Consider the following 24755-nt stretch of genomic DNA (forward strand, 5'->3'; position numbering starts at 1 on the left):
GTAAATTACAATCTGGATTATTTTCATAATTGCAGGAGGTTCCCGAGTTATAGTTTTGCTGAAAATGGTCAGGCGTAGGACACGACCCTGATGAACTTCTGCATGATGTTCGAGTGAGGTGATTGATCTCCAACAACCACAACCATCTTGCTTTGTATTAGGTGTGACTCCAACCAGTCTCCCCTCCCCCCTCTACCTCGATTACCATTGACTTCTGTTTTGCTAGGAATCCTTGATGCCACACTCAGTCAAATGCTACCTTGACATCAAGGGCAGTCACTGTCACCTCATGATATAGAGATGCCAGCATTGGACTGGGGTAGACACGGTAAGAAGTCTCACAACACCAGGTTAAAGTCCAATGGGTTTATTTGGAATCACAAGCTTTTGAAGCACTGGTCCTTCATCAGGTTAGTGGAGAGCTGTCCACTCACCTGATGAAGGAGCAGCAATCCGAAAGCTCGTGATTCCAAATAAACCTGTTGGACTTTAACCTGGTGTTGTGAGACTTCTTGCCATAGAACTCACCTCATGTTTGGAATTCAGCTCTTTTATCCATGTTTGGACCAAGGCTGTAATGAGGTCAGGAGTGGCCTTGACGGAACCCAAACTGAGCATCAGAGAGCAGGTTATTGCTGAGCAAGTGTTGTTTGATAGCACTGTGACGACATTTTCCATCACTTCGCTGATGATCGAGAGTAGACTGATGGGGAGTTAAATGATTGGGTTGGTTTTGTACTGCTTTTTGTGGATGGGAGGCACCTGGGTAATTTTCCACACTGCTGGGTAGATGCCAGTGTTATAGTTATCGAACAGCTGGTGACGGCTATACCTACCACAATTCTGCCATCTTCCTCAAAAGCGACCTCCGCTGTGCCACACCAAGCAATGTTAACACAGAGGTAACCACCAAGGCACAAACTACTGTCTCCCAATTGGAAGACTGCCAGAGATTCATTCTCCTACTGGAGTTGGTGCATGTGTGAAAAAGGAAGAAGAAAATAAAGAACAATTTGGACGATGCTCAAAGGATCAATGTGATTATTCTAACTTCAGCATATATTTTTTCAAACTTGCATTTAAGGTTTTACATATAAATTAGATGAAAAGTAAAGCCAATTTTGTTGAAGACCATTTTAAGAGTTTGACAGAGGAATTTACTGCAAATAAATGTGAAAACTGACAAAGTCCACTCCCTCTTCTCACATATTTACAGCGAGCAGTGGTTCCCTCCCTTCTTTTGGGTCGGAACCAGGAGCTCTTTGTGTGTCTCCGGCCCTTTTGCTCTCGTTCCTTGTTTCCTGGGGGAGGACAGTGAGAGCCGGGACATTGAGGAGCAGTTACTCAGGGCAACGGGGGCGTTCCGGCAGCGCCGCACCGCCCGCTACTCCTGCAGAGCCCGGATCGGGGCAGGTCAGTCTGGCAATGAGGCGCGGGCGGCCTGAGGGAGGTAATGAGAGGCTGGGGATCCGGGCGGTGGCTCCGCTGCTGCCGCGCGGCCGGTGGCGGGGGGCTGGAAGTTGGGTTGCCAACTCTCCAGGATGGGCTTGGAGTCTCCAGGAATTGGAGAGCAATCAGCTGTGCCCCAACCCTGGAGAAAAGTCATAGGGATATAAAGCAGATTGGTAATTTTTATTTGAACATTTCTCTTTACCGGATTATAAACATCATCCAGTTGGGTATTGAGTCTAATTGCTTTCCAGTTGGCACTGGAAGGCAATTTATTTGGCCGAATAATGGCTGAGAGGGGGTGTTGTGGGGGCTGGTGGCATGGGCAATCATGAAACTTCCTACATTTACCCACAGTTGGTAACTCTCCGGGGGGGGGGGAGGGGGCAGAACCAGTGCTGTGGGCATTATGTGGACGGTGAAGGGGTGCCTAGTGGGAGTCTGGAAAATTGCCAGCCCCGCCCTGCACACATCTGGGGCAAAGTGCCTGCTAAGGCGAGATCTTATTTTTTATTAATTTGTGGGACATGGGCATTGCTGGCTGGCAAGCATTTATTGCCCATCCCTAGTTGCCCTTGAGAAGGTGGTGGTGAGCTGCCGCCTTGAATCGCTGCAGTCCATGTTCTGTGGGTTGATCCCAATGCTGCTAGGAAGGGAATTCCTGGATTTTGACCCAGCGACTGTGATATATTTCCAAGGTAAGAAGTCTCACAACACCAGGTTAAAGTCCAAGAGGTTTATTTGGTAGCAAATACCATAAGCTTTCGGAGCACTGCTCCTTCGTCAGATGGAGTGGAAATGTGCTCTCAAACAGTGTAAACAGACAAAATCAAGTTGCAGAATACTGATTAGAATGTGAATCCTACAGCCAGCCAGGTCTTAAAGGTACAGACAATGTGGGTGGAGGGAACATTAAACACAGGTTAAAGAAATGTGTATTGTCTCCAGACAGAACAGCTAGTGAGATTCTACAAGCCCAGGAGGCAAGCTGTGGGGGTTACTGATAATGTGACATAAATCCAACATCCCGGTTTAGGCCGTCCTCATGTGTGTGGAACTTGGCTATCAGTTTCTGCTCAGCAACTCTGCGCTGTCGTGTGTCGTGAAGGCCGCCTTGGAGAACGCTTACCTGAAGACCCAAGGCTGAATGCCCGTGACTGCTGAAGTGCTCCCCCACAGGAAGAGAACAGTCTTGCCTGGTGATTGTCGAGCGGTGTTCATTCATCCGTTGTCGTAGTGTCTGCATGGTTTCCCCAATGTACCGTGCCTCGGGACATCCTTTCCTGCAGCGTATTAGGTAGACAATGTTGGCCGAGTTGCAAGAGTAGGTACCGTGTACCTGGTAAATGGTGTTCTCACGTGAGATGATGGCATCCGTGTCGATGATCCGACACGTCTTGCAGAGGTTGCTGTGGCAGGGTTGTGTGGTGTCGTGGTCACTGTTCTCCTGAAGGCTGGGTAGTTTGCTGCGGACAATGGTCTGTTTGAGGTTGTGTGGTTGTTTGAAGGCAAGAAGTGGGGTTGTGGGGATGGCCTTGGCGAGATGTTCGTCTTCATCAATGACATGTTGAAGGCTCCGGAGGAGATGCCGTAGCTTCTCCGCTCCGGTGAAGTACTGGACGACGAAGGGTACTCTGTCCACCGTGTCCCGCGTTTGTCTTCTGAGGAGGTCAATGCGGTTTTTCGTTGTGGCGCGTTGGAACTGTTGATCGATGAGTTGAGCGCCATATCCTGGGGCTCCGAAAGTTTGTGTGGCTTTTGCTACCAAATAAACCTGTTGGACTTTAACCTGGTGTTGTTAAACTTCTTACTGTGTTTACCCCAGTCCAACGCCGGCATCTCCACATCATGGTTTGCTATGGCCAAAGCAGGGATGTAGCTTCACCCCAGCATGAGATCTCTGTGTCTTCAAGTTAACACATATAATTCTCACCTATGATCAGAAGCCTCAACTATAGCTTGAGTTCTAGTGCATGATTGTTTTGTTTGTTTCTATGTTTCATGCAGGAAACACAGCGACCAGGGCAAGATGAAACTTGAGCTTTGCAAGGTGTTTGGTATTGCCAAGAATTGCTGCCCCCAACCATCCAGAGGCTAATTGACCACACAGATGCTTCAATCGTATCCTTCATTGACAGATTGCACACCGTGTTACCAACTGGAAAGGTAAAATATCAAAAAGCAGAGAGCTTGTCCTTGGCTTTGTAGTGGTGCCAGTATGCCTGGGAACCATTGTCCTGACTTTGTTTGAAATATGTTATTCATACGGTTTCCCAGAATCAAGGAAAACTTTGGAATTAAAAGGTAGTTAATTTGAATTTCTACCTGGGAACAAGCCATTTGTGTCACATTGTCTTGGTGATGGGTGGAGCTTAGTGAAATTCTTCGTTTTGAGTTTATCTCTGTGAATTTAGTTGGTGCTTAGAAGTAGAAAATTAGAATCCTAGAATCACTACAGTGCAGAAGGAGACCATTTGGTCTGTACCAACTGATATCTCACCAAGCTCAACCCCCACCCTATCCCTGTAACCCTGCGCACTTACCATGGCTAATCCACCTAACCTACACATCCCTGGACACTTAGGTGGATTAGCGATGCTAAATTGCCCCTTAAGCTACACATCTTTGGATTGTGGAGGAAACCAAAGCACCCGGAGGAAACCCACACAGACATGGGGGGAGCGTGCAAACTCCATACTGACAGTCACTCAAGGCTGGAATCAAATCTGGGTCCCTGGAGCTGTGAGGCAGCAGTGCCACCATGCAGCAGGAAACAGCCAGCAGGAAGACCAGTTGATGAATGATGTAAGGAAGTCAAGAGATAAAGCCTATACTTGAAGTAGAGTAAATGTTAGACCTATCGTTCAGGACGCATCCTGCAACTGGGAGCTGGTATTCGGTATAAGGGGAAAGATGGCTGGAAGATTTGTTTAACTGGAAGTTAAAGGAAGAATCCTACAATAATCCTCTCAGTGAAAGACAGTTAACCTTGTTGCAGTTAGGGTTCTAGACGTAATTAGCTTGGCTGCAGTTTGAAACCATAACAGCAGACTATTGGAAACCAAGGGTGTTTCCTAATGTTTTAAGCTACTGTAGTGGAGTTGCAGGGAGGCCTGCACTTGAGTTGTAGAATTCATAGAATCATAGAATCCCTACAGTGCAGAAGGAGGCCATTCGGCCCATCGAGTCTGCACCGACCACAATCCCACCCAGGCCCTACCCCCACATATTTTACCCGCTAATCCCTCTAACCTACGCATCTCAGGACTCTAAGGGGCAATTTTTAACCTGGCCAATCAACCTAACCCGCACATCTTTGGACTGTGGGAGGAAACCGGAGCACCCGGAGGAAACCCACGCAGACACGAGGAGAATGTGCAAACTTTAATTCAGAGTCATGAAAGGAAAGTTGAAGGATCACTTGGCCAAAAGGTAATAGAAGGATTCCTGAAATCCAAGTGAATTCCAGAAAACTGTGATAGACCTTTTGAGTGGGTCCCAGAAAATGTGAATGAACTTTCAAGATTTTGTACGATAAGGGAACTCTTGGGAAGTAAAATGTTGAACTGAATTTATAGCATACGGCTTATAAATCATAATGTTAAGGTAGTGCTGCTTGCTTTGTTTAATTTCATTTTATTTACAATTCTTTATTTAAAAATGTGAAATCTGACAGCGAATTGCTGAGTGTTTAAGTTTCTTATTTAAACTTTGATGGTTCCTATTTAGGTCGTAACACTTCGAAGGAAAGAGAACAGATGAGCAGAATTTAATAAAGACCATAAATTAAGGGAAAAGGGAGGAAGGAAATGCACAGATCTCCTATTATACACACACCATGTGCACACACTTACCTGGCTGTTTTGTTTTTCATGAACTTGGAATTCTAAGTAATGAGTCATATATCTTAAAGAAAATTTAACGTTTTCAGAATCAGCTTCTGGTGAGCACTGAGTTTGAGGTAAAAAAGTTAAATAAATACACTGTGAATCTAGCCAGTAAATGTTTAATGCTGTCTCATTTTATTGTCATTTACATTTCAGGCTTATTTTGCATTTAAATAGAGATTGGAAGAATGTTCACAGTGCGAGCAAGTTTACTTGGCTTATCACGAGCATTAAAAGCAAACATGGTGCAAGAAAGAGTCATTTCAGTCTGTTTGGTCTGTAGGAACAGTCACAAATTAGCTTCTATCCAGGCTATCTCCAAATTTAACGAGAAGAAGCGAAACAGTATTATTTTTCCATTCAAAGACTTGGAAAGATACTTGGTCAAAAATGTGAACGAAATGAATTTTCAAATGTTTGCTCCAAGCTATGAGGACATCGGAAATGCAGAACGATTCTTCACACCTTCAAATAAACACTTCATAGATTATTTCACCTCTGCTGTCAGGATTGATCACGCACCAGCAACAGCTCAACCAGAGGTTAGTGTCACTGTTCTCCATAGATAATCAGAAATCATAAATAAGTTAACAGTCACTTAGGCAGCAACAATTTCTATTTATATCACTTCTTTAACACAATGAAAAGCCCCAAGGCACTTCACAGGAGCATTATAAAAATAAAGTCCGACACTGAATCAAATAAGGAGGTATTGGGTGAGGTGACAAAAAGCTTGATCAAAGAGTCGTGCTTTAAGAAGTGTCTAGGAGGAAAATGAGGTAGACAGATAGGGAGGGAATGCCAGAGCTTAGGGTCCAGGCAACTGATGGCAAGGCTACCAGTGATGGATTGGTTATAATTGGGAATGCACAAGAGCCAGAACTAGAGGATTGCAGCTAACTTAGAGGGTTGTTTTACAAATAATTGTTTTTCCCTAATAGTCCAAAACAGCATTTAGGTTAGTAAGTACAGAGATTGGTAAATCTAAGTATCAAGTTAATTTTGTGATGTCTGAGGACTGGTGTGTGTGGAAAGTGACTGCCTGTGTAGATAGTTTCTTAAAAAGGTTGTACAGAATTCTGGCTGGAATCAATTATTGTGCATGAATTACAAGTGAGCAGCAGTTCAAATGTATGCAATACAAAAAGCAAATCACTGGTCATTAATATTAACAACTTTCATGTATATAGTACATTTTAACATGGTGAAATAACCTGTGGGGGTTGGGGGACAAACAGGATGGAGGGCAGTGGGGTGCAGGGAGAAGACTTGGACACAAGTAAGATTTGGGAGTCAAATTAGGGAAATTTAACTCGAGCATAGTTTAACTGGTAGGTTTGAAGGAGGCTTTTGATGTTGGGACGGGAAGTGAAACGGACTGGAAAATAACTGAGGAGTGCAGTGTTGTGATTCCTGGAGGTTCTGCAGCCATATGGTGGGAGAGAGGGAAGGTGGACATACCAGACTCAAGTGGTAAGTGTGAGCTTCAACGGGGTTGGAAGAAGTTTTAGGTAATCGAATCAAATAATGCTGGGGCACAAGTTCTAAAGGTGATGTGGATTTGAAATCAATATTCTGGATGACCAAAAACCGGTGGAAGGTGACTGGTGACAGAGACTTAGCATGGGAGGGTAGGATATGGGTAGTAAATTTCTATGTAAGTTGTAGCGAGGAAAACTTTGGCGATGTTGAACATGATGTTAACAATGGCAGGGATGAGATTTTTCGCAATGGTGTGGTAGCACAAGATGAAGAGATCATTCCAGAGCCGAATCCAACAAATAATAAGAATCAACACTTGTGGATCAGAGCTAGCTCAATGTAAGGTGAAAACTGATAGTGGAGGAGCAGAAGGGAGGTGCAGAATAGAGGCAATCTAGCAAAGAGCACACTCTTAGTTGAAAGCAAGTGACAAAAATGATAGTTTCAATCAAGTACAGAAGTCAGCAGCGAAGTGGAATTTACTCCAGGAGAAAATAGAAGCATCCTGCTTCTGATTGTGGCTCCTACTGGGAGTGCTGGTTCACCAAATTACTCCTTATACTCCTTATAAACTGGTGTTGGAATTAGTGCCAACTGCATCAACTTTCAGAATAGCTTCATGTATTGATTGTTGATTGGGGATGAGATTAATTTTGGCTATAACCATGAAAGTGATTGTGTAGTGGATATAGTGAGCACTGTGTAGGCAGATTGAAACCACAAGTTCTGATCTGCACTACCCTGTACCCGAACAAAATATCAGAAATTTGAAATTTTTGACATGAGCATTTTTTTTCCCCTTCCAGGTATGTTTTATAGGCAGAAGTAACGTGGGAAAGTCCTCATTGATAAAGTCCTTGTTTTCCCTGGTTCCTGGTATTGAAGTTAGAGTTTCAAAAAATCCTGTGAGTATCTGTGTGTTTTGGAATTTGGGCATCATACATTTATTTGACCTCAGATAATCACTGCATACATGTCATTATTTATTGCTATTATCTATGAGGAGCTCCTGAATATCCTGACTCCAAAATCAGAGGTGCTTCAGATACCTCCTCCTTCCTCAATCCCACTCCAAAGCCATACCATTCTCGCTAAACTTACCTTAATCCCCCAAAGGTCTGTACCTTTTCACTCATCTTCACTACCCTCATGTCTTTCAAAAGTTTCACCTCCTGTTAACATAATGCCCCCAAGCTCTTCTTTGCCAAGGACTATGACTTTGTAAATGGCTTTCCAGGTATTATTCTTTTTAATACTGCTGTCATGACCGCTCTTCAAAAAGTACTTTGTCAACCACGCTTTCCAGTAAATACTGTTACAAATGTGAGGTTTTATAAGATGATTATGTTTTGGACTATATATTATTTCAAGGTAACATGAAGTAATAAAGAGAATCATGTGAGTTCTGCCCAACAACAAGCCTGTATGGCTAGATAACCATGGAGACGTAGGGCCCAGGTCAAATTATATTTAAATACATGTGCCAGGTTCAACACCTAGAAACAAAGACAGAAGCAGGTGTTCTTGTGTTTTATATTCTTTCATCAATGTGGGCGTCACTGGCTAGGCCAATGTTTATTGCCCATTCATTTTTGCCCTGGAACTCAGTAGCTTGCTAGGCCATTTCAGAAGGCAGTTTAGAGTCAACCACATTGTTGTGGGTCTGGAGTGACATGTAGGCCAGGTCAGGTAAGAAAGACAGATTTCTCTCCCTGAAGGACATTAATGAACCATATGGGGTTTTACGACAATTGATAGTTTCATGCTCACAGTTATTAGCTTTTTAATTCCAGATTTCATTAACAGCTGCCGTGGTGTGATTTGAACTCATGTCCCAAGAGCATTAGCCTGGGCCTTTGGGTGGCCTCTCTGTCTGTGAATGCCTTACAACAGTCAACAAAGATTAATAATAAGAATTAGAAATACATTTAAAAGTAGGTGCTACATAGGCAGAGTTAGCACAACACCCTGAACCTTGGGAAAGAAAGAAGTAAGCCATAGAGCATTCAGGTTGAAGTAACTAAGATTCAGTTGCAAATAACAAATGGAATTGGGGGAAAATAAATTGTGAATTTGAAAAAGAAAGCAAAACACGAAAACTTGAGCCTGAATTTCAAAGAACAGGAACCGGAATGTTCCGAAGAGAGAAATAGAAAAATTAGGAAGGGAAATATTGAATTTCAGAGAGAAAAAGTATCAAAGATCTGAGCCAGTCCCAAATGCACCCCACTCTGGATGGGAATTGAACCCTGTGCTGTTGGCATCAATCTGGTCCACTCCAGCAGCCCAGCCAATTAAACCAACCAGTCCATGAAGGATTCTGAGTTGCCATAGCAACATACAGTTTACTTACATGTTGTAGCCTGGAATAATGGACAGTGATGGTCGAAGCTCCAATTTCTTTCCATCACCTGGCTGATCGGGATTCTCTCCCACTCTTACCATCTGCCATTCGTGGAAAGATTTGCAAGTTGACACTCAACCTATTTGACCACATTATGAACGCACCTTCCTTGACCGTCAAGTCCCGGAGTCAGACTTGAACACCGAGCTCAGAGACAGGGAAGCTACCATTGCCCCTTGAGATCGCCTGTAATTTTTTTCTTGAGGTTTTTTTAAAATTAAAATTGTTCAAATTTTAAAAAATTTCCTTCTTGGTCTTTTTTTTGTCTTTTGAGAAAATATTTTTGCTCTTTTTCTGTTTATAACTTGACTCTAACAGACCCTGATTTTCTTCTCTGTTTTCCTCCATTTCTTCCTCTATCCTTAGATGTAATTGGTTAAGGAGATGGACTGTTAGTCCCATCACTCAGCAGGGTCCTAAGCACTCTGTTGACCTCTGCATTATTATCAACTTGTACTGCAAAATGCTAGAAATGTAAAAGCTTTGACTGGAATGGCGGAGATAAATGTTCAAATCTCAGAGCATGCTGCGGGATGCCCCACTCCACCAAATTCTGGCCTGATAACATTTTTATTTCCACTGCTGATGGGCTTCGGGTTAATTCCGGTGACAAATGCCTTCATATGCTTTGTGAACAATTATTGAAACACCCAATTTATTTGATAGTTAACTTATAATGTGGCGCAACATTTATTTATGTATATTTTTTATTGTTTGAAGGAACTAGAAATGATTTTTCTTTTTGCTAATTAGAACAACACTATGAAGCAGAACGATAATGTTTAAAAACAAATAGAACTTGTTGCTGATTCTTGACTACGTTTGTAACCTGTAACAAAAACAGTGAGCTCCAAATAATGCATCACTGCAGTAATGGAGCTTCCATTGATTCATGAATTAACCTCTCTCCGTATTATCTTATTTTAGGGACACACAAAGAAGATGAATTTCTTTAAAGTCGGTAAAGCATTTACAGTCGTTGACATGCCTGGTTATGGATACAGAGCACCTTCTGATTTTGTGGAAATGGTAGAGAGCTATCTCCAGGCAAGGCAGAAGTAAGTGCCAAATAGTCTCCATTTTTACAAATTTTCTTTTCCTCTAAATTTTGTATAATTGTTCAATATTTCAGTAATTACAAATTGTCTGCTAGGTTCCAAGTAATGTGTAGATAATGGGTCCCTCAGATGTGTTCATGTTGTCAGATGTAACAAATCCTTTATTTCTTGAAATAAAACAGTAAGTGCAGGAAACACTCAGCATGTCAGGGAGAATTTGTGAGGCTGGAATTTTCTGCCCCATTTCTGGGAGTTGAGAACGGCGGAGAGGGTGGAGAATCAAACGGGAGTCCTGAAAAGGATTTTACACTGGTGAGATTTTCCCATTGGACTTTCCCAGCCCCCCATCTATGACATAATGGGAAAAGTCAGGATCGCTATTTACATCAATTTGAACCTCGTTATCAGGCCTTTATGCCCGGTTGCCCCCAACTCCCCCCCCCCCCCCCCTCCAATCCCTCCCCCCACCCTTAAAACCACGCTGGACTGTCAATTCACGTCAGTTTGAGAGCACGCTGACATGCATCATAACAGGTCACCCCACCTCCTCCCCCCTGGCAAACAGAACCCGCTAGAGGTGCACAGGTGAGTACCATCCCCAGGGGTGAGGGGGTCATACCTGGGCAGTAGTCTGGCACTGCCTGGGCACAGCCCCTGGAGTGCCATGGGAAGGTGTTTGGTGAGGGGGGGTTCCATGTCTGTTGGGGTGGGGTGGGGGGGGGGGGGCTCCATGGTTGTGGTGTGGGAGATATTAATGTGGGAGAGTTTTAAAATCAGAGTGCCCTTACTGGTGGGGGCAGGCTCATCTGGCACCTACCTCTTCCAGTTTTTTGGTGAAGTGTTTGAAAATTTGGCGGGAAAACCTGACAGGGCAACCTGTGGTCCGTCCTCCGCTTTTCCCACCTGAGACAACAAAATTCCAAATGGAATTTTTACATCAGAATAGAAATTGGTGATAAAAATTCTAACCAATTACAGAGCCAAGAGAAAGGTTGGGTGGGGCAGGTGTCAGAATAGAGGAAAAATCAAAAGGGAAGGTTTATAATAGGGTAAAGGGCACAAGAGATTAAATGGTAAACGGGATGATGGTGGAGGCAAAGGAGGATGGGGTGATGGGACAAGTAAAACACAAAGTTGGTCCAGAAGGGTGTAAATAGGAATTGCATTACTGACAATTCTTGTCTGAACAAATGGGAACAGTGGTTATGATCTAACATTTTTGAACTTAGTGTTGAGTTCAGAAGGCAGTGAAGCACCAGATTGATGAATGAGGTGCTGTTCCACAAGGTTATGCTGAACTTCATTTGAGTAGTGCAAGAGTGGGACAGACAATTAAAATGACTATCAATCAGAATCTCAGGATTGCACTTGCTGACTATATGGAGGTATTCCACCAAGTGATCACTCAATTTGCATTTCATCTCACTAATGTAAAGGCTACCACATTGTGAGCAGTCAATACATGATACCAAATTGAAAGGAGTAAATTGTTGTTTCACCTGGAACGAGTGTTTAGGACCACGGATGATAGGAAGGGAAGAGGTGAAAGGGCTGGCATTGCATCTCCTACCCTTGCATTGGACTGTCCCATGGGACGGGGAGGAATATTAGTGGTGATTCAAGAGTGGATGAGAATTTTGCAATGGGAACGGTCCCTTTAGAAATCTGAAAGGGGAGGGGAAGATGTGTTTGGTGATCGCACTGCAATGGAGGTGACACCAATGAAGGTTAATCCTCTGAATGTGGAGGCTGGTGGTGTGGACGGTGAGGACAAGGGGAACCTTGTCATGGTTACAGGAGGGAGGGTAAGGGGTAACATGTTGGAAATGGACCATACATGATAGAAGGCTAGTCAATCACAGTGAGGAAGAACAGATGTGATCAAAGAGGAGGAACTGGGAGAATGGAATAGAATTTGAAGGGAGAATGCTCCCAATGAGCAAAGGCTGATACCCAAGAATAAGAAATTGGTTGGAAGGTAGGAAGTATTGAACTTTTTTACCCAAAGGGTGATCAACATCACTCATACCATGCAATAAACATCTACGTAGTGTTTTTGGAAGCAAACCCACGAATTATTTAAGAAAAAATCAGTTGGTGCGGAGCAGATATGGTAAAATCTCTTTGGTTGGATGAATTAAATTGGACTGAATGGCATTTCTTATCTTGTATTCTTGTTAGTTTTACTCTTCAGCTACCTAAGATGTGGAAATGTTTGTTTCTAACACCTCTTAATAGAAGTGGAAAAGAATGTTCCACGTTCCAGCACCTAAAACAAATTATTAAAGTGTGAAAAATTGAATAGATTATTTGTTTCTTCCATAGTTTAAAGAGAACTTTTTTACTATTGGATGCTTCAGTAGGAATCCAAGAAGCAGATCAAATAGCAATTGAGATGTGTGAGGAGTTTGGCATTCCTTATGTTGTAAGTAACACATTCCTGTTGTCTAATTATACTGATTGTTTTTCTGACTTCTCTCCCCATTGAATTTCATCCACATAGCATTTACTTAATGCAAGAACAGATCAGTTTGAAATGGCTACTAGTTGATTACAAGTGCTGCAGGTTGACTTTCCCTCCGCAACTAGACCCTTCCTTCTATTGTTAAACCTCCATTCTTAATCCCCTCAAATGGATTTGGCCTGCCTGACAATTATTGGTAAATGTTACTCAATTGGGTGTCTCAATAACTTAGTAGATTGTCATGTCACCTTTGGAACTCAAATCCAATCTAGACTGATGTTTTATCAAGTGTCTATCCCTTCCTTGGGAGAAGGGAGTGCAATGGAAACTCACTATGGAGGATTGTTGAAATGCCAAAAGCGTTTATCTAGTTTTAACATGAAGTTCAACCCTATGTATTTACATGGCTGTGTTTGACACACAACTCATTCGTTTCATATATTCATACAGCCACCCACAATGCCACAGCAGTGGACATGCACCAAATCTGTATGTTTTGGATCATTAACATGATCCAAGGGTTATGTCATAAGCATTCTCATCCTAAGGGGAGTTCCAGGCGCAAGCCCAATGTCAGCTTTTTTGGGATACCTCTGTATCTTGACGTACCATGGCCATGCTACAATCATAATTTTAGGAAACAGAATCAAGAGACAACTCCCTTATCTTAGTTAAATCTCAGCGATGGGTTTGAGCCCATTTTAGGTGCAAATTTGACTGTGTCTATTGTGGCAGCCTTGGAAACCCATGCCTTACAATGCATGATATAATGGGTCTCTTTTCTCTTATTTACAATTTGGAAACCAGTGCTCTCCTATCATGTCACCATCACATCATAGAATACCTACAGTGCAGAAGGAGGCCATTCTGCCCATTCGAGTCTGCACCAACTCTCTGACAGAGTATCATACCCAGGCTCTCTCCGGCACCCTATCCCCATACGCCTACACATTTACCATGGATAATCCATCTAATCTAGACATCTTTGGAAACTAAAGAACAATTTAGCATGACCAATCCACCTAACATGCACATCTTTGAACTGTGGAGGAAATCGGAGCACCTGGTGGAAACCCACACAAACATGGGAGAATATGCAAACTGCACACAAACAGTCGCCCAAAGCTGAAATTGAACGTAGGTCCTTGGCACTGTGAGGCAGCAGTGCTAACCACTGCCACCATGCCATTCAAGTGCAAAAAGCAGGAGAATCAAATTCTGTGGGCGAAACCTTACTAAAAATTAGCAGGGTGTTTCTGGCGAGAAAATTGCATGTTTGTCTCCAGATCTTACGACACTCAGCCAAAAAAAAAATAGGGGGCTTGTTCCCATACCATCTTAGAGGGAGTATGCCTCAATACGCTGATAAAATTCCGCTGCTCCATTTTTAAAGGGCGCCCCAATCAGAACTTGAGAAAAGCACACTACGAAGGTCTCAGGGGCCTCCCTCCCCACCCCGCTGGGAGTCAGCATTCCTCTAGCCACCCCTTCCCTGATCATTGGCCCCTTCTCCACTCTCCATCAACGGTCCCTGCTCTCTCTCCCTCACTCCTTCCCCCCCCCTTCCAAATGGCTATCGCTGGCATCTTCTCTTCCTCTGTCCACTCCCGGCCACCACCACATCTAAATGAATCTTTCCCCCATGAGGCTCCTACCCCTGTCATGACAGTTCACGTCCGGGTGAACCTGTTGTAAATGGAGCCGGTGTGATGGCATGCCAGCGCCTTCTGAATATCCCGTGAGGAGAAAGTGCTGGAGAGAATGCTCGCTAATGGATTAAAATGAGCTTTCTGCGGTCTCGCAACATGTTCATGTCACTCCACCGGTGAGGGGCCGGTAACATTGGAATTCGAAAACTCACTGACACAAATCACACACTCCGGATTTTGAGCATGTGCCGCCATTCCCACAGACGGAGAGTGCGCGCTCAAAATCATCCCCGATATCTTTATTTTTTTGTAATAAAAGATTTCATTATAACAAACATTATTGCAATAAAGTTTTCAGTAATCCAAAAAGTATTTTAAAGTTACAAAAATACTCATTCGATCAGGAGCAAAACAAATGTTTTTAAATTAAAATCGTGCTGAAAATCGCTTAATAACAGTGAATTAATCACTACCTGTTCAGATGCCAACTATGTTTAAATAATTGATTCCTAGCAAGGCCTCTATGAATTGGTTAAAGGCAAATGGTTTTTGACTGACTAGATTGAGTTTTTTGATAAGGAAATGGAGAGGGTTGATATGAATTTCAAGAAGGTGTTTGTTGAAGTGGAACATGGGAGAATTGCCAGCACAATTCAAGGCCATGGAATAAAAAGGACAGTGGCAGCATGGATACAAAGTTGGCTGAGTGACAGGAAAAAGAAGTGGCTAATTGTTTTTCTTCGGACTGAAAGGAGGTATATATTGGTGTTCCCCAGGTGTCGGCACTAGGACCAGTGCTTTTCTTGATGTATATGATCAACTCGATACACAGGGATCAATGTCAAAATTTAAAATAACACAAAACTTGGAAATATTGTGAACCTTAAGGAAGATAGTGATAGACTTCAAGAGGATATTGACAGGCTTGTAGAATGGGCACACATGTGGAAGATGAAATTCAATGCAAACAAGTGTAGAATAATACATTTGATAGGAACAACAAAAGCAATATGAAAGGTACAATTCTGAACGGGTTATAAGAACAGCGAGACCTGAGGATATATGCACAAATCATTGAAAGTGATAGGGCAGGTTGCGAGAAGTGGTTAAAAAAGCTGAGGAGTCCAGGCTTTATAGAAGGGACATAGGGGCCTATTTTCCCAATCCGCTCACCACGGGAATTGTAGGGGATGAGGGGCGGACCATGAAAAGGTCTGTTGACCTTGGGTGGAATTCTCCGGTTTCGCAGCTGGAAAATCCCACCTGCAAAGTACAAAAACACAGGTTTTATAAGACCATAAGATATAGGAGCAGAATTAGGACACTCAGCCCATCGAGCCTGCTCCGCCATTCAATCATGGCGGCATGGTACTGCATTGCCATCCTCCAACAATCCAATTATTTCAGATTCTTTCTTGAGGAAGTTAGGACAAAAGCTTCATAGCAATTCTGGCATCAGTAGCATTAACTTATCTCAATGTGACAACCACCTACATTTGTAAGACCATAAGATATAGGAGCAGAATTAGGCCACTCGGCCCATCGAGTCTGCTCCACCATTCAATCATGACTGATATTTTTCTCACCCCCATTCTCCTGCCTTTTCCCCATAACCCCTGATCCCCTAATTCACCAAGAACCTATCTATCTCTGTCTTAAAGACACTCAAAGACCTGGCTTTCACAGTCTTCTGCGGCAAAGAGTTGCACAGATTCACCACTCTTGCTGAAGAAATTCCTCCTCATCTCTGTTTTAAAGGATCGTCCCTTTAGCCTGAGGTTGTGCCCTCTGGTTCTAGTTTTTCCTACTAGTGGGAACATCCTCTCCACGTTCACTGTATCCAGGCCTCGCAGTATATTGTAAGTTTCAATAAGATCCCCCCTCATCCTTCTAAACTCCAACAAGTACAGACCCAGAGTCCTCAACCGTTTCTCATAAGACAAGCTCTTCATTCCAGGAATCAATCTTGTGATCCTCCTCTGGACCCTTTCCAAGGCCAGCACATCCTTCCTTAGATTTGGGGTCCAAAACTGCTCACAATACTCCAAATGGGGTCTGACCAGAGCCTTATACAGCCTCAGAAGTACATCCCTACTCTTGTATTCTAGCCCTCTCGACATGAATGCTAACATTGCATTTGCCTTCCTAACTGCCGACTGAACCTGCACGTTAACCTTAAGAGAATCTTGAACAATGACTCCCAAGTCCCTTTGTGTTTCTGATTTCCTAAGCATTTTCCCATTTAGAAAATAGTCTATGCCTCAATTCCTCCTTCCAAAGTGCATAATATCACACATTTCCACATTATATTCCATCTGCCACTTCTTTGCCCACTTTCCTAACCTGTCCAAGTCCTTCTGCAGCCCCCCTGCTTCCTCAATACTACCTGTCCCTCTACATATCTTTGTATCATCTGCAAACTTAGCAACAGTGCCTTCAGTTCCTTCCTCCAAATCGTTAATGTATATTGTGAAAAGTTGTGATCCCAACACTGACCCCTGAGGCACACCACTAGTCACTGGCTGCCATCCTGAGAAAGACCCTTTTTTCCCCACTCTCTGCCAGTCAACCAATCCTCTATCCATGCCAGGACCTTACCTTTAACACCATGGGCACTTAAGTTATTTAACAGTCTCCTATGCAGCACCTTGTCAAAGGCCTTCTGGAAATCTAAATAAATCACGTCCACTGGTTCTCCTTTACCTAACTTCCTTGTTACCTCCTGAAAGAACTCTAACAGGTTTGTCAGACATGACCTCCCCTTGACAAAGCCGTGCTGACTCAGTCCTACTTTATCATGCACTTCCAAGTACTCTGTGATATGATTTTTAATAATGGACTCTAAAATCTTGCCAATGGCTAACTGGCCTATAATTTCCCGTCTGCTGCCTCCCTCCCTTCTTAAATAGCGGTGTTACATTTGCTACTTTCCAGTCCTCTGGTACCCTCTCTGCCTCCAGTGATTCCTGAAAGATCACCATCAATGCCTCCACCATTTCCTCAGCTATCTCTTTTAGAACCCTGGGATGTAGTCCATTCGGTCCAGGTGATTTGTCCACCTTCAGACCTTTCAGTTTCTCCAGAACCTTCTCCTTAGTGATAGCCACTACACTCACCTGTGCCCCCGACTCTCCTGGAGCTCTGGCATCCCACTGGTGTCTTCCACCGTAAGACTGATGCAAAGTAACTATTCAGTTCCTCTGCCATTGCTTTGTTTCCTATTATTACTTCCCCAGCCTCATTTTCCACTGGTCCAATGGCTAGTTTTGCCCCTCTCTTATCTTTTAGATATTGAAATAAACTCTTCCTATCTTCTTTTATATTACTGGCTAGCTTTCACTCATATTTCATCTTCTCCCCCCTCTTATTGCTTTTTTAGTTGTCCTTTGCTCACTTTTAAAGGCTTCCCAATCCTCTGGCTTCCCACTAATCCTTGGCACTTTGTATCCTTTTTCATTTGCTTTTATGCTGTCCTTGACTTCCCTCGTCAGCCATGGATGCCTCGTCCTCCCCTTAGCATCTTTCCTCCTCCTTGGGATGAATTTCTGTTGTGCCTCCTGAATAACTCTCAAAAACTCCTGCCATTGCTGTTCCACTGTCTTCCCTGCTAGGCTCCCTTTCCAATCAACTTTGGCCAGCTCCCCCCTCATGTCTTTGTAGTTACCTTTATTTAATTGTAATACCATTCCCACCTGACTCTCAAACTGAGGTTTTGCCTCAACTTCAGTATTATGTCCAAATCAGGGCACTGGACTTTTAGGAAGGTTGTAAAGGCTTTACAGAGGATACAAAAAAGATTTACAAGATGACGCAAGGTATGGGGGACTTACAGTCACGTGGATAGGTTGGTGAAGTTGGGAACTAGAGATGAGAAGGTTCAGAGAAGATCTGAAATTTTTTGTTCAAAGTCATGAGATGTCTAGATAAAGTAGATAGAAATAAATTGTTTCCACTGATGGAATGGTCGAGAACCCAATGACACAGATTTAAGGTGAATGGCAAAAGAGCCAAAGCTGACATGAGGAAAAACATTTTGGTGCAACAAGTAGTTAGGATCTGGAGTGCAATGCCTGAGAGTGTGGTGGAGACAACTGAAGAGGGAAAAAAATGCAGTGCTATTGAGAAAGGGCAGGAGAGTGAGATTAGCTAAATTGCTCTTGAAAGCCAGCATGGATGCAACAGGCTTAGCAGCCTCCTCTGTGCTGTAACCATGCTGTGATTCTAGTTAGGCCCTTTTAGATGTTCTGATGCTGCTAGCAAATATTTATGCTGTGGCATCACACCTATGCATAGGACTAAATTTTAATCAATAGCAGTAATCCTTGCTCTGAATCTTTGTTAATTTTGAATCTCTGGTTATGAAGATAACTGTTGATCTGCATAATCTATTGAAACCAAATAGATTCTAAACTTTTAAACTTAATTTAATTTTGAATCATTGTCTGAATTCTTTACACATAAGTCAAATCATGTATAAACAAATGCAAGTGAATGAATTGTAAAAAAAAAAGCTAATTAAAAATGAATAAAATTTAAGTACAGCTTCTTATTGCTCTGCAGTTCAATTAAGAGCTCCATTGTAACTGTTAAGGGCCATTGAAGATAGGAAATTGAACAGCCAATATGTCTCAATGACACTGTTTGTGGATGAAGTCTGAACATGTAAACACCAGCTGTCAATATGCTTTCTGAGTTTGACGGCAAGCAACATAAAAATGCAGATTTGTTTTTACTTGTGCTATAAAATTGCAGACTTGTTTTGCAGGAAGTCATTAAAATAGACAAATTGGCAGACTGATGGGCACTTCAAAAAATCATTTTGCACATCATGTGAAATAATAATGATAGAGCTGGTAAAATTGCATCCTCAGAGTAATCAGTAATTGCCTCCCTCTATTATGTTATCTACAGCTTGTATTAACAAAGATTGACAGACCTCAGCAGGGCAATCTGCTGAAGATAATTCTAGAGGTACAAGAAGTGATAGAAAAACAAACTTCAGGGTGCTTTCCTCAGCTCTTCCTTGTAAGGTATGTTATCTTTTCAAACTCCATGGGAAAGTTGCTAAGATCTTTTGGAGGGAAGAAATCAGGATACAGAAATAAACAAAAAGTCTTACAACACCAGGTTAAAGTCCAACAGGTTTATTTGGAATCATAAGCTTTCGGAATGTTGCTCCTTCATCAGGTGAGTGGAGAGGTGGGTTCACAAGCACGGCATTTATAGCTAGAGACTCAGCCACTCAATAACATCTCAAAGTTTCTATAACAAGTTTCTATATTGTGTGCTCTACCTTATCACTGTCTCCCTCAACCCCTCCATTGTCTCTAACTTGTCAGACTGCTTATCTCATATCAGGTACATTGAGGAGCAAACATTTCCTCCAACTAAATATTAAGAGGACTGAAGGCATTGTCTTCAGTTGTGACCACAACATCTGTTCCTTAACCAGTGACTCCATTCCTCTCCCTGACAAACTAAGGCTGAACCAGACTATTTGCAACCTTTGCCCCACACACATTAAAAGATAATTAAGCTCTGTTATATTTGACCCCACACACATTCAAGCCACCGTGACAAATGCCTATTTCCATCTCCATGGCATTTCCCAACTCTACTTCTGGCCTGGCTCTTCTGCTCATTTTTGCCATTGTTACCGCTAGGCTGAATTATTCTGACTTACCCCTGTCCGACTTGTCATGTTTTACCTGCTATAAACTTAAGTCATCCAAATCCCTGCTGCTCATGTCCTATTGTGCACTCAGTCCTGTTCACCCATCACCCTGTGCTCGTTGACCTACATTGGCTCCAGGTTAAGCAATGTCTCAACTTTAAAATTTCCATCTTATTTTCAAATCCAGTCTTATCATTTTGCTTCCTATCTCTGCAATCTAATCCAGTTTCTAGATCCTTCCAGTATACTTGCGCTCCTTCAATTCTGGTCCCTTGGGCATCCTTTATATTCATCAGTTCAATGCTGATGGCCTTTTCTTTAGCTGCTATGGCTCCAGGTTCTGGAATTTCCTCCCTATCCTTCTCCACCTCTCTTATTCGCTTTTCTTCCAAAGGATGACCCTTAAAATCAAAATCATTGGCCAAACTTTTGGTCATCTGCCATTATATTGCCTTACATGGCTCTGTATCAGATTTTGATTGATGTCCTGTGAAGCACTTTAGGATGTTCTACTTTTTTTAAAGGTGCTAAATAAATACAAGTTGTTGCTGAGGCTGAGATGAGGGATTGAGCTCTGTGGCTTATAGGACAAATGTTTTTGCATGAATGAAATACCAAGAATCACTATTCTTTGCACATTGAAACCAACTTGGATCAATTGGACAGAGACCACCGGGGCTGTTAAATTTAGTGAAAGTCTAAACTTTGAATTGTTGCCTCTGAGAAGTGCACATTATTCTGTTAAACTTCAGAACGTAAAATTCGAAACATTGGTGACTGTGAATTTTCTATGCTGTTGCAACATCTGGCCAAGGACAGATCAAACAGATGTGTGCACAATATTCTTTAGTTGATAAATTATGAGAACTAGCATGTAATTTTGGACTAAATATTTAATTTACAGATGGTTTCATTACACTCATTGACAGTTGGGGAGGAAGTACAGAATTTGGCTTCAAAAGATAATTAAGCTCTTCAGTTACTCATTCTTTAAAGTAAACTTATCAAGGTCTCTGGAATCTTAAATATAGGTGTTAAAGTTAGAGAACAATGAACCATTTCTCTTCTGCCATTTTCAAAAGCAATACAGGGTCAAAAGTGGGGCATCTCATGGTGCACTCCGTTAGTTAGACTTTTTCTGAACCTTCCGACTTGAATATAATTTTCACCAGAACTTGCTGGAAGTGCAAGCTGATAATGGCATGGAGGACAAGAGAGCACCTCAGGCCTTGATGAATAATTGGACCAACAGTGTGTCTCCTCATTCAATGAGATTTAAGAATTGGGAAAGAACCAGATGAACAGAAAGGCAGGTAAATTATAGTTGGTGAATAAGAAACAAATCAGGCTTAAAAAAAGGAAGGAAAGATTGGATTAAGTGAGGAAAAATATCAAAAGGAAATGTAGGAAAAGAAATTGAACTTCAAAGTATTTAAAACCTCAAGTTATTAAATTCAGAAATAAATTTCAACAATTTAAAATGTTTCCTTTCTGTGCTGGACAGTTGATTGGAATTATAATAACAATTATATTATTAACTATGAGCCATAACTATCTGTGGTAAGTTTAAAGGGTAATTAATATGCAAATCCAGCAATTTCTTATAATAGAGAAGCTCAAGTGAGATGTCATTTGTGTTACATAAATGGCATAAATCAATCAGCATGTTCTGGATATACACAATTCACAGCATATCTCTTCATTAAGGAACTTACTTCGCTGATAAATTAATAATGGTGTGCATTGTTCGTGCACCATTATTTTTACAGGAAGATTTGCCACAATGTCTTCACTATTCATATGAGTTAGATCCCTTTAAATGATCAGAATAATATTCACGTACACATTACATAAGAACACAAATTCTTTGGAGTGATAAACTACTTTGTCTGGTTATCATATATCTGCACTGGAACAGGTTTTCCAGGTTTTGTTATGACCATTGGACACCAGATCTCATTACAGTCTAACTCCAAACATTAACAAAAAAACTGAGGTAAAAAACTTGAGGTGAAATGAGAGTGTCTGCCCTTGACCTCGGCAGTCTTATCAAAATTAAGGTCAGTGGGAATTGGGAGGAAAACTCTCCACTGGTCAAGTCACACCTAACACAAAGTGAGATATCTGTTTGTTCAAGATCAATCGCCTCAGCCTCGAGATGTCATTGAGAAACCATTTTAACCTGAATAAACATAAAATGATAGTCAGTATCAGGATCAAAGCCATAGTGGGGAGGCACAGAAACCCAGATGATATCCAGTCAACCACTGCTGTGTGTACTGTCCTGGTCCCTCCACACCGACACTATAGTTAAGTGAGCCCACCAACGCCTCTATTTTCTTAGAAGGCTAAGAAAATTCGCCATGTCCATTACGACTCTCACTAGTTTTTACAGATGCACCATAGAAATCATCCTTTCAGATGTATCACAGCTTCGTATGGCTCCTGCTCTGACCAAGACCACAAGAAACTACAAAGGGATGTGAATGTAGTTCAGTCCATCAAGCAAACCAGCCTCCCATCCATTTACTCAGTCTACATTTCCCACTGGCTCGGAAAAACAGTCAGCATAATCAATGTCCCCACCCACTCCAGACATACTGTCTCCCACCTTCTTCCGTCAGGAAAAAGATAACAAAAGTCTGAGAACATGTACCAACCGACTCAAGAACAGCTTCTTCCCTGCTGCCATCAGACTTTTGAATGGACCTATCATATATTAAGCTAATCTTTCTCTCCACCCTATCTGTAACTGCAACACTATATTCTGCACCCTCTCCTTTCTGTCTCCCCAATGTACTCTCTGAACGGTATGTTTTGTCTGTAACAGCTCGCAAGAAACAATACTTTAATAAATCAAATCACATCAATGGGAAATTATCTGGTCATTAATCAGTTCCTCCCCATGGAGAGTGGTTTGGATTTGGGAGTTTGGTATGTGGCTAAAATAATACCAAAGATCATTGGAGCATGAGTGATTTGGCTGGTTCGTGTGTCATCCATATATGGCTAATGTAAACTTCAGGTTTGAAAACCATAATATCAAACTTCAGTCTAAAACTTTCAGAACTTGTGTGATACAGATTTCTCTGGCAGCTTACAAAGTTTAAGGACATATTATTTAAAATAATGCTGTGTTATTTGTCCCTCCAGCTCTTTGAACTATTCTGGGATTCATCTTCTGAGATGCTTCATAGCTCACACAACTGGGAATCTTCAGATTAATGAGCATAATTCCAGTTCTTTAAGATCAATGGGAAATTCTGCAAGGACATGAAAATCAATTTCAGGACAGCACTTTGAGTCTACAATATCAAATGCTGATTTTATTGTACTGATTCATGGATGGAGACTACATGCAAATTAAAGAGCCATATGAAGTTTGGCCTAATTATCATTGCTTATTCATGAGAGATATAATGGAATCTATCTTTGTGTAATATCTATGCAGACTGAATACTTTCTGTTTAGATTGATTAGTTCTGATTGATATTTAGGTAACATCAGTTGGTATTGTCCCTAAATTGACTTACAAGAACCTCATTCCATTATAATTATTCAAACTTCTTTGTGGCATATTTTTGTAAAATACTTTTAAAGAATTCAAACAGCTGAAAAGTTGAAAGCTTTTTCCCCAACAAATTGCCTTTTAATATGCATCAAGTAAGTGTGTTCACACAGAGAAAGACATGTATTTCCAGTGGCAGGTTTTTTTTAATGCACTCAATCCATTCAAATGTAAAATAAGGTTATTCAAATGCTGAATATGGTAAAGCATCTTTGCAACTAGTAGTCTTTTTATGATTATCATGTTATTTTAACCGACATTTTTCAGAATGATCCTGGTTTGTCTCTCTCCTGGGCATACATGAGGATAACCTGAAAGTGACAGCAGCAAAAGAGGTTGTATCTGCTATCTTTTGAACATTCTGTTTTCCTTAGCTGAGTAGCCAAATATTTACTTACTTACATTTACAACTGCATTATATTCCACTCTCATGTTTTTGTTTCTTATTGGAGTTGGTAAGAACGTTATTGTTTTATATATTGATCAAGATAAATATGGTTACAATCCAACAATGAGTGCTAGTTTCAATTGAAACTTAATAAAAACAGGAGTGAAAATTGCTCATGGTGTTTCCCCATCTTTGCAGCGAGCATGACATAGCAAACTGACAAGACAATGTCCACGAGTAGATACAGTCTTAATTTACTAAGATTTATGATGCAACCCATTGAAAGCTTAACTAGACCTAACAAGATTCCAAGCACAGAACCCCATGCAGATTACATTAACTGAAGATCTGCTTTTATAAAGTTGATTCACCATTGCATTTATAAGATGAATCGGATTGATCTTGACTTTGTGCAGTAATGAATTGTAAAACATCGATGAAAATAAAGCAGTCTCACCCAAAGTACAAAAATTACAGAAAATGGTTCACTGCCACTTTCTCGAGGGCAATCAGAGAGAAGCAAAAATTCTGCCCTTGGCCGTGATGCTTACATCCCATGAACGAATAAAAAAAAATATGAACAACTGTTGGAAGTTCAACAGTGAGCAGTTTGTGCTGTCACCTATAATGGCTTAGCCTGTATGTTGCCTCCTGACAGATGTAACAAAATTTGAATGGTACTTTTGGCTTTATGCTAGGGATCATAATGTCAGGTTATAATTTTAATGGGAC

At 41.7% G+C, this 24755-nt stretch overlaps 1 protein-coding gene across 7 annotated transcripts; it reads left to right on the forward strand.

The window, feature by feature from the left end:
- The first annotated feature begins 1303 nt into the window (after window positions 1-1303).
- Window positions 1304-24487, forward strand: gtpbp8 (GTP binding protein 8). 7 transcript variants are annotated; one of them, XM_078232439.1, is made up of 9 exons: window positions 1304-1413; window positions 3457-3615; window positions 5179-5392; window positions 5493-5878; window positions 7625-7723; window positions 10150-10280; window positions 12606-12705; window positions 19305-19423; window positions 23221-24217. In XM_078232439.1, the coding sequence occupies exons 4-9, from the start codon at window positions 5525-5527 to the stop codon at window positions 23342-23344; spliced, it is 927 nt and encodes a 308-aa protein (XP_078088565.1). In that variant the 5' UTR covers window positions 1304-1413; window positions 3457-3615; window positions 5179-5392; window positions 5493-5524; the 3' UTR covers window positions 23345-24217. The 7 variants fall into 7 exon arrangements, with proteins under 7 accessions (XP_078088565.1, XP_078088560.1, XP_078088566.1 ...); XM_078232435.1 differs by having other exon boundaries at window positions 1325-1413; window positions 5179-5289; XM_078232434.1 differs by lacking the exon at window positions 5179-5392 and having other exon boundaries at window positions 1308-1450.
- The last annotated feature ends 268 nt before the right edge of the window (window positions 24488-24755 follow it).

Source organism: Mustelus asterias, chromosome 17, assembly GCF_964213995.1.
Source record: "Mustelus asterias chromosome 17, sMusAst1.hap1.1, whole genome shotgun sequence".
Taxonomy (NCBI): Eukaryota; Metazoa; Chordata; class Chondrichthyes; order Carcharhiniformes; family Triakidae; genus Mustelus; species Mustelus asterias.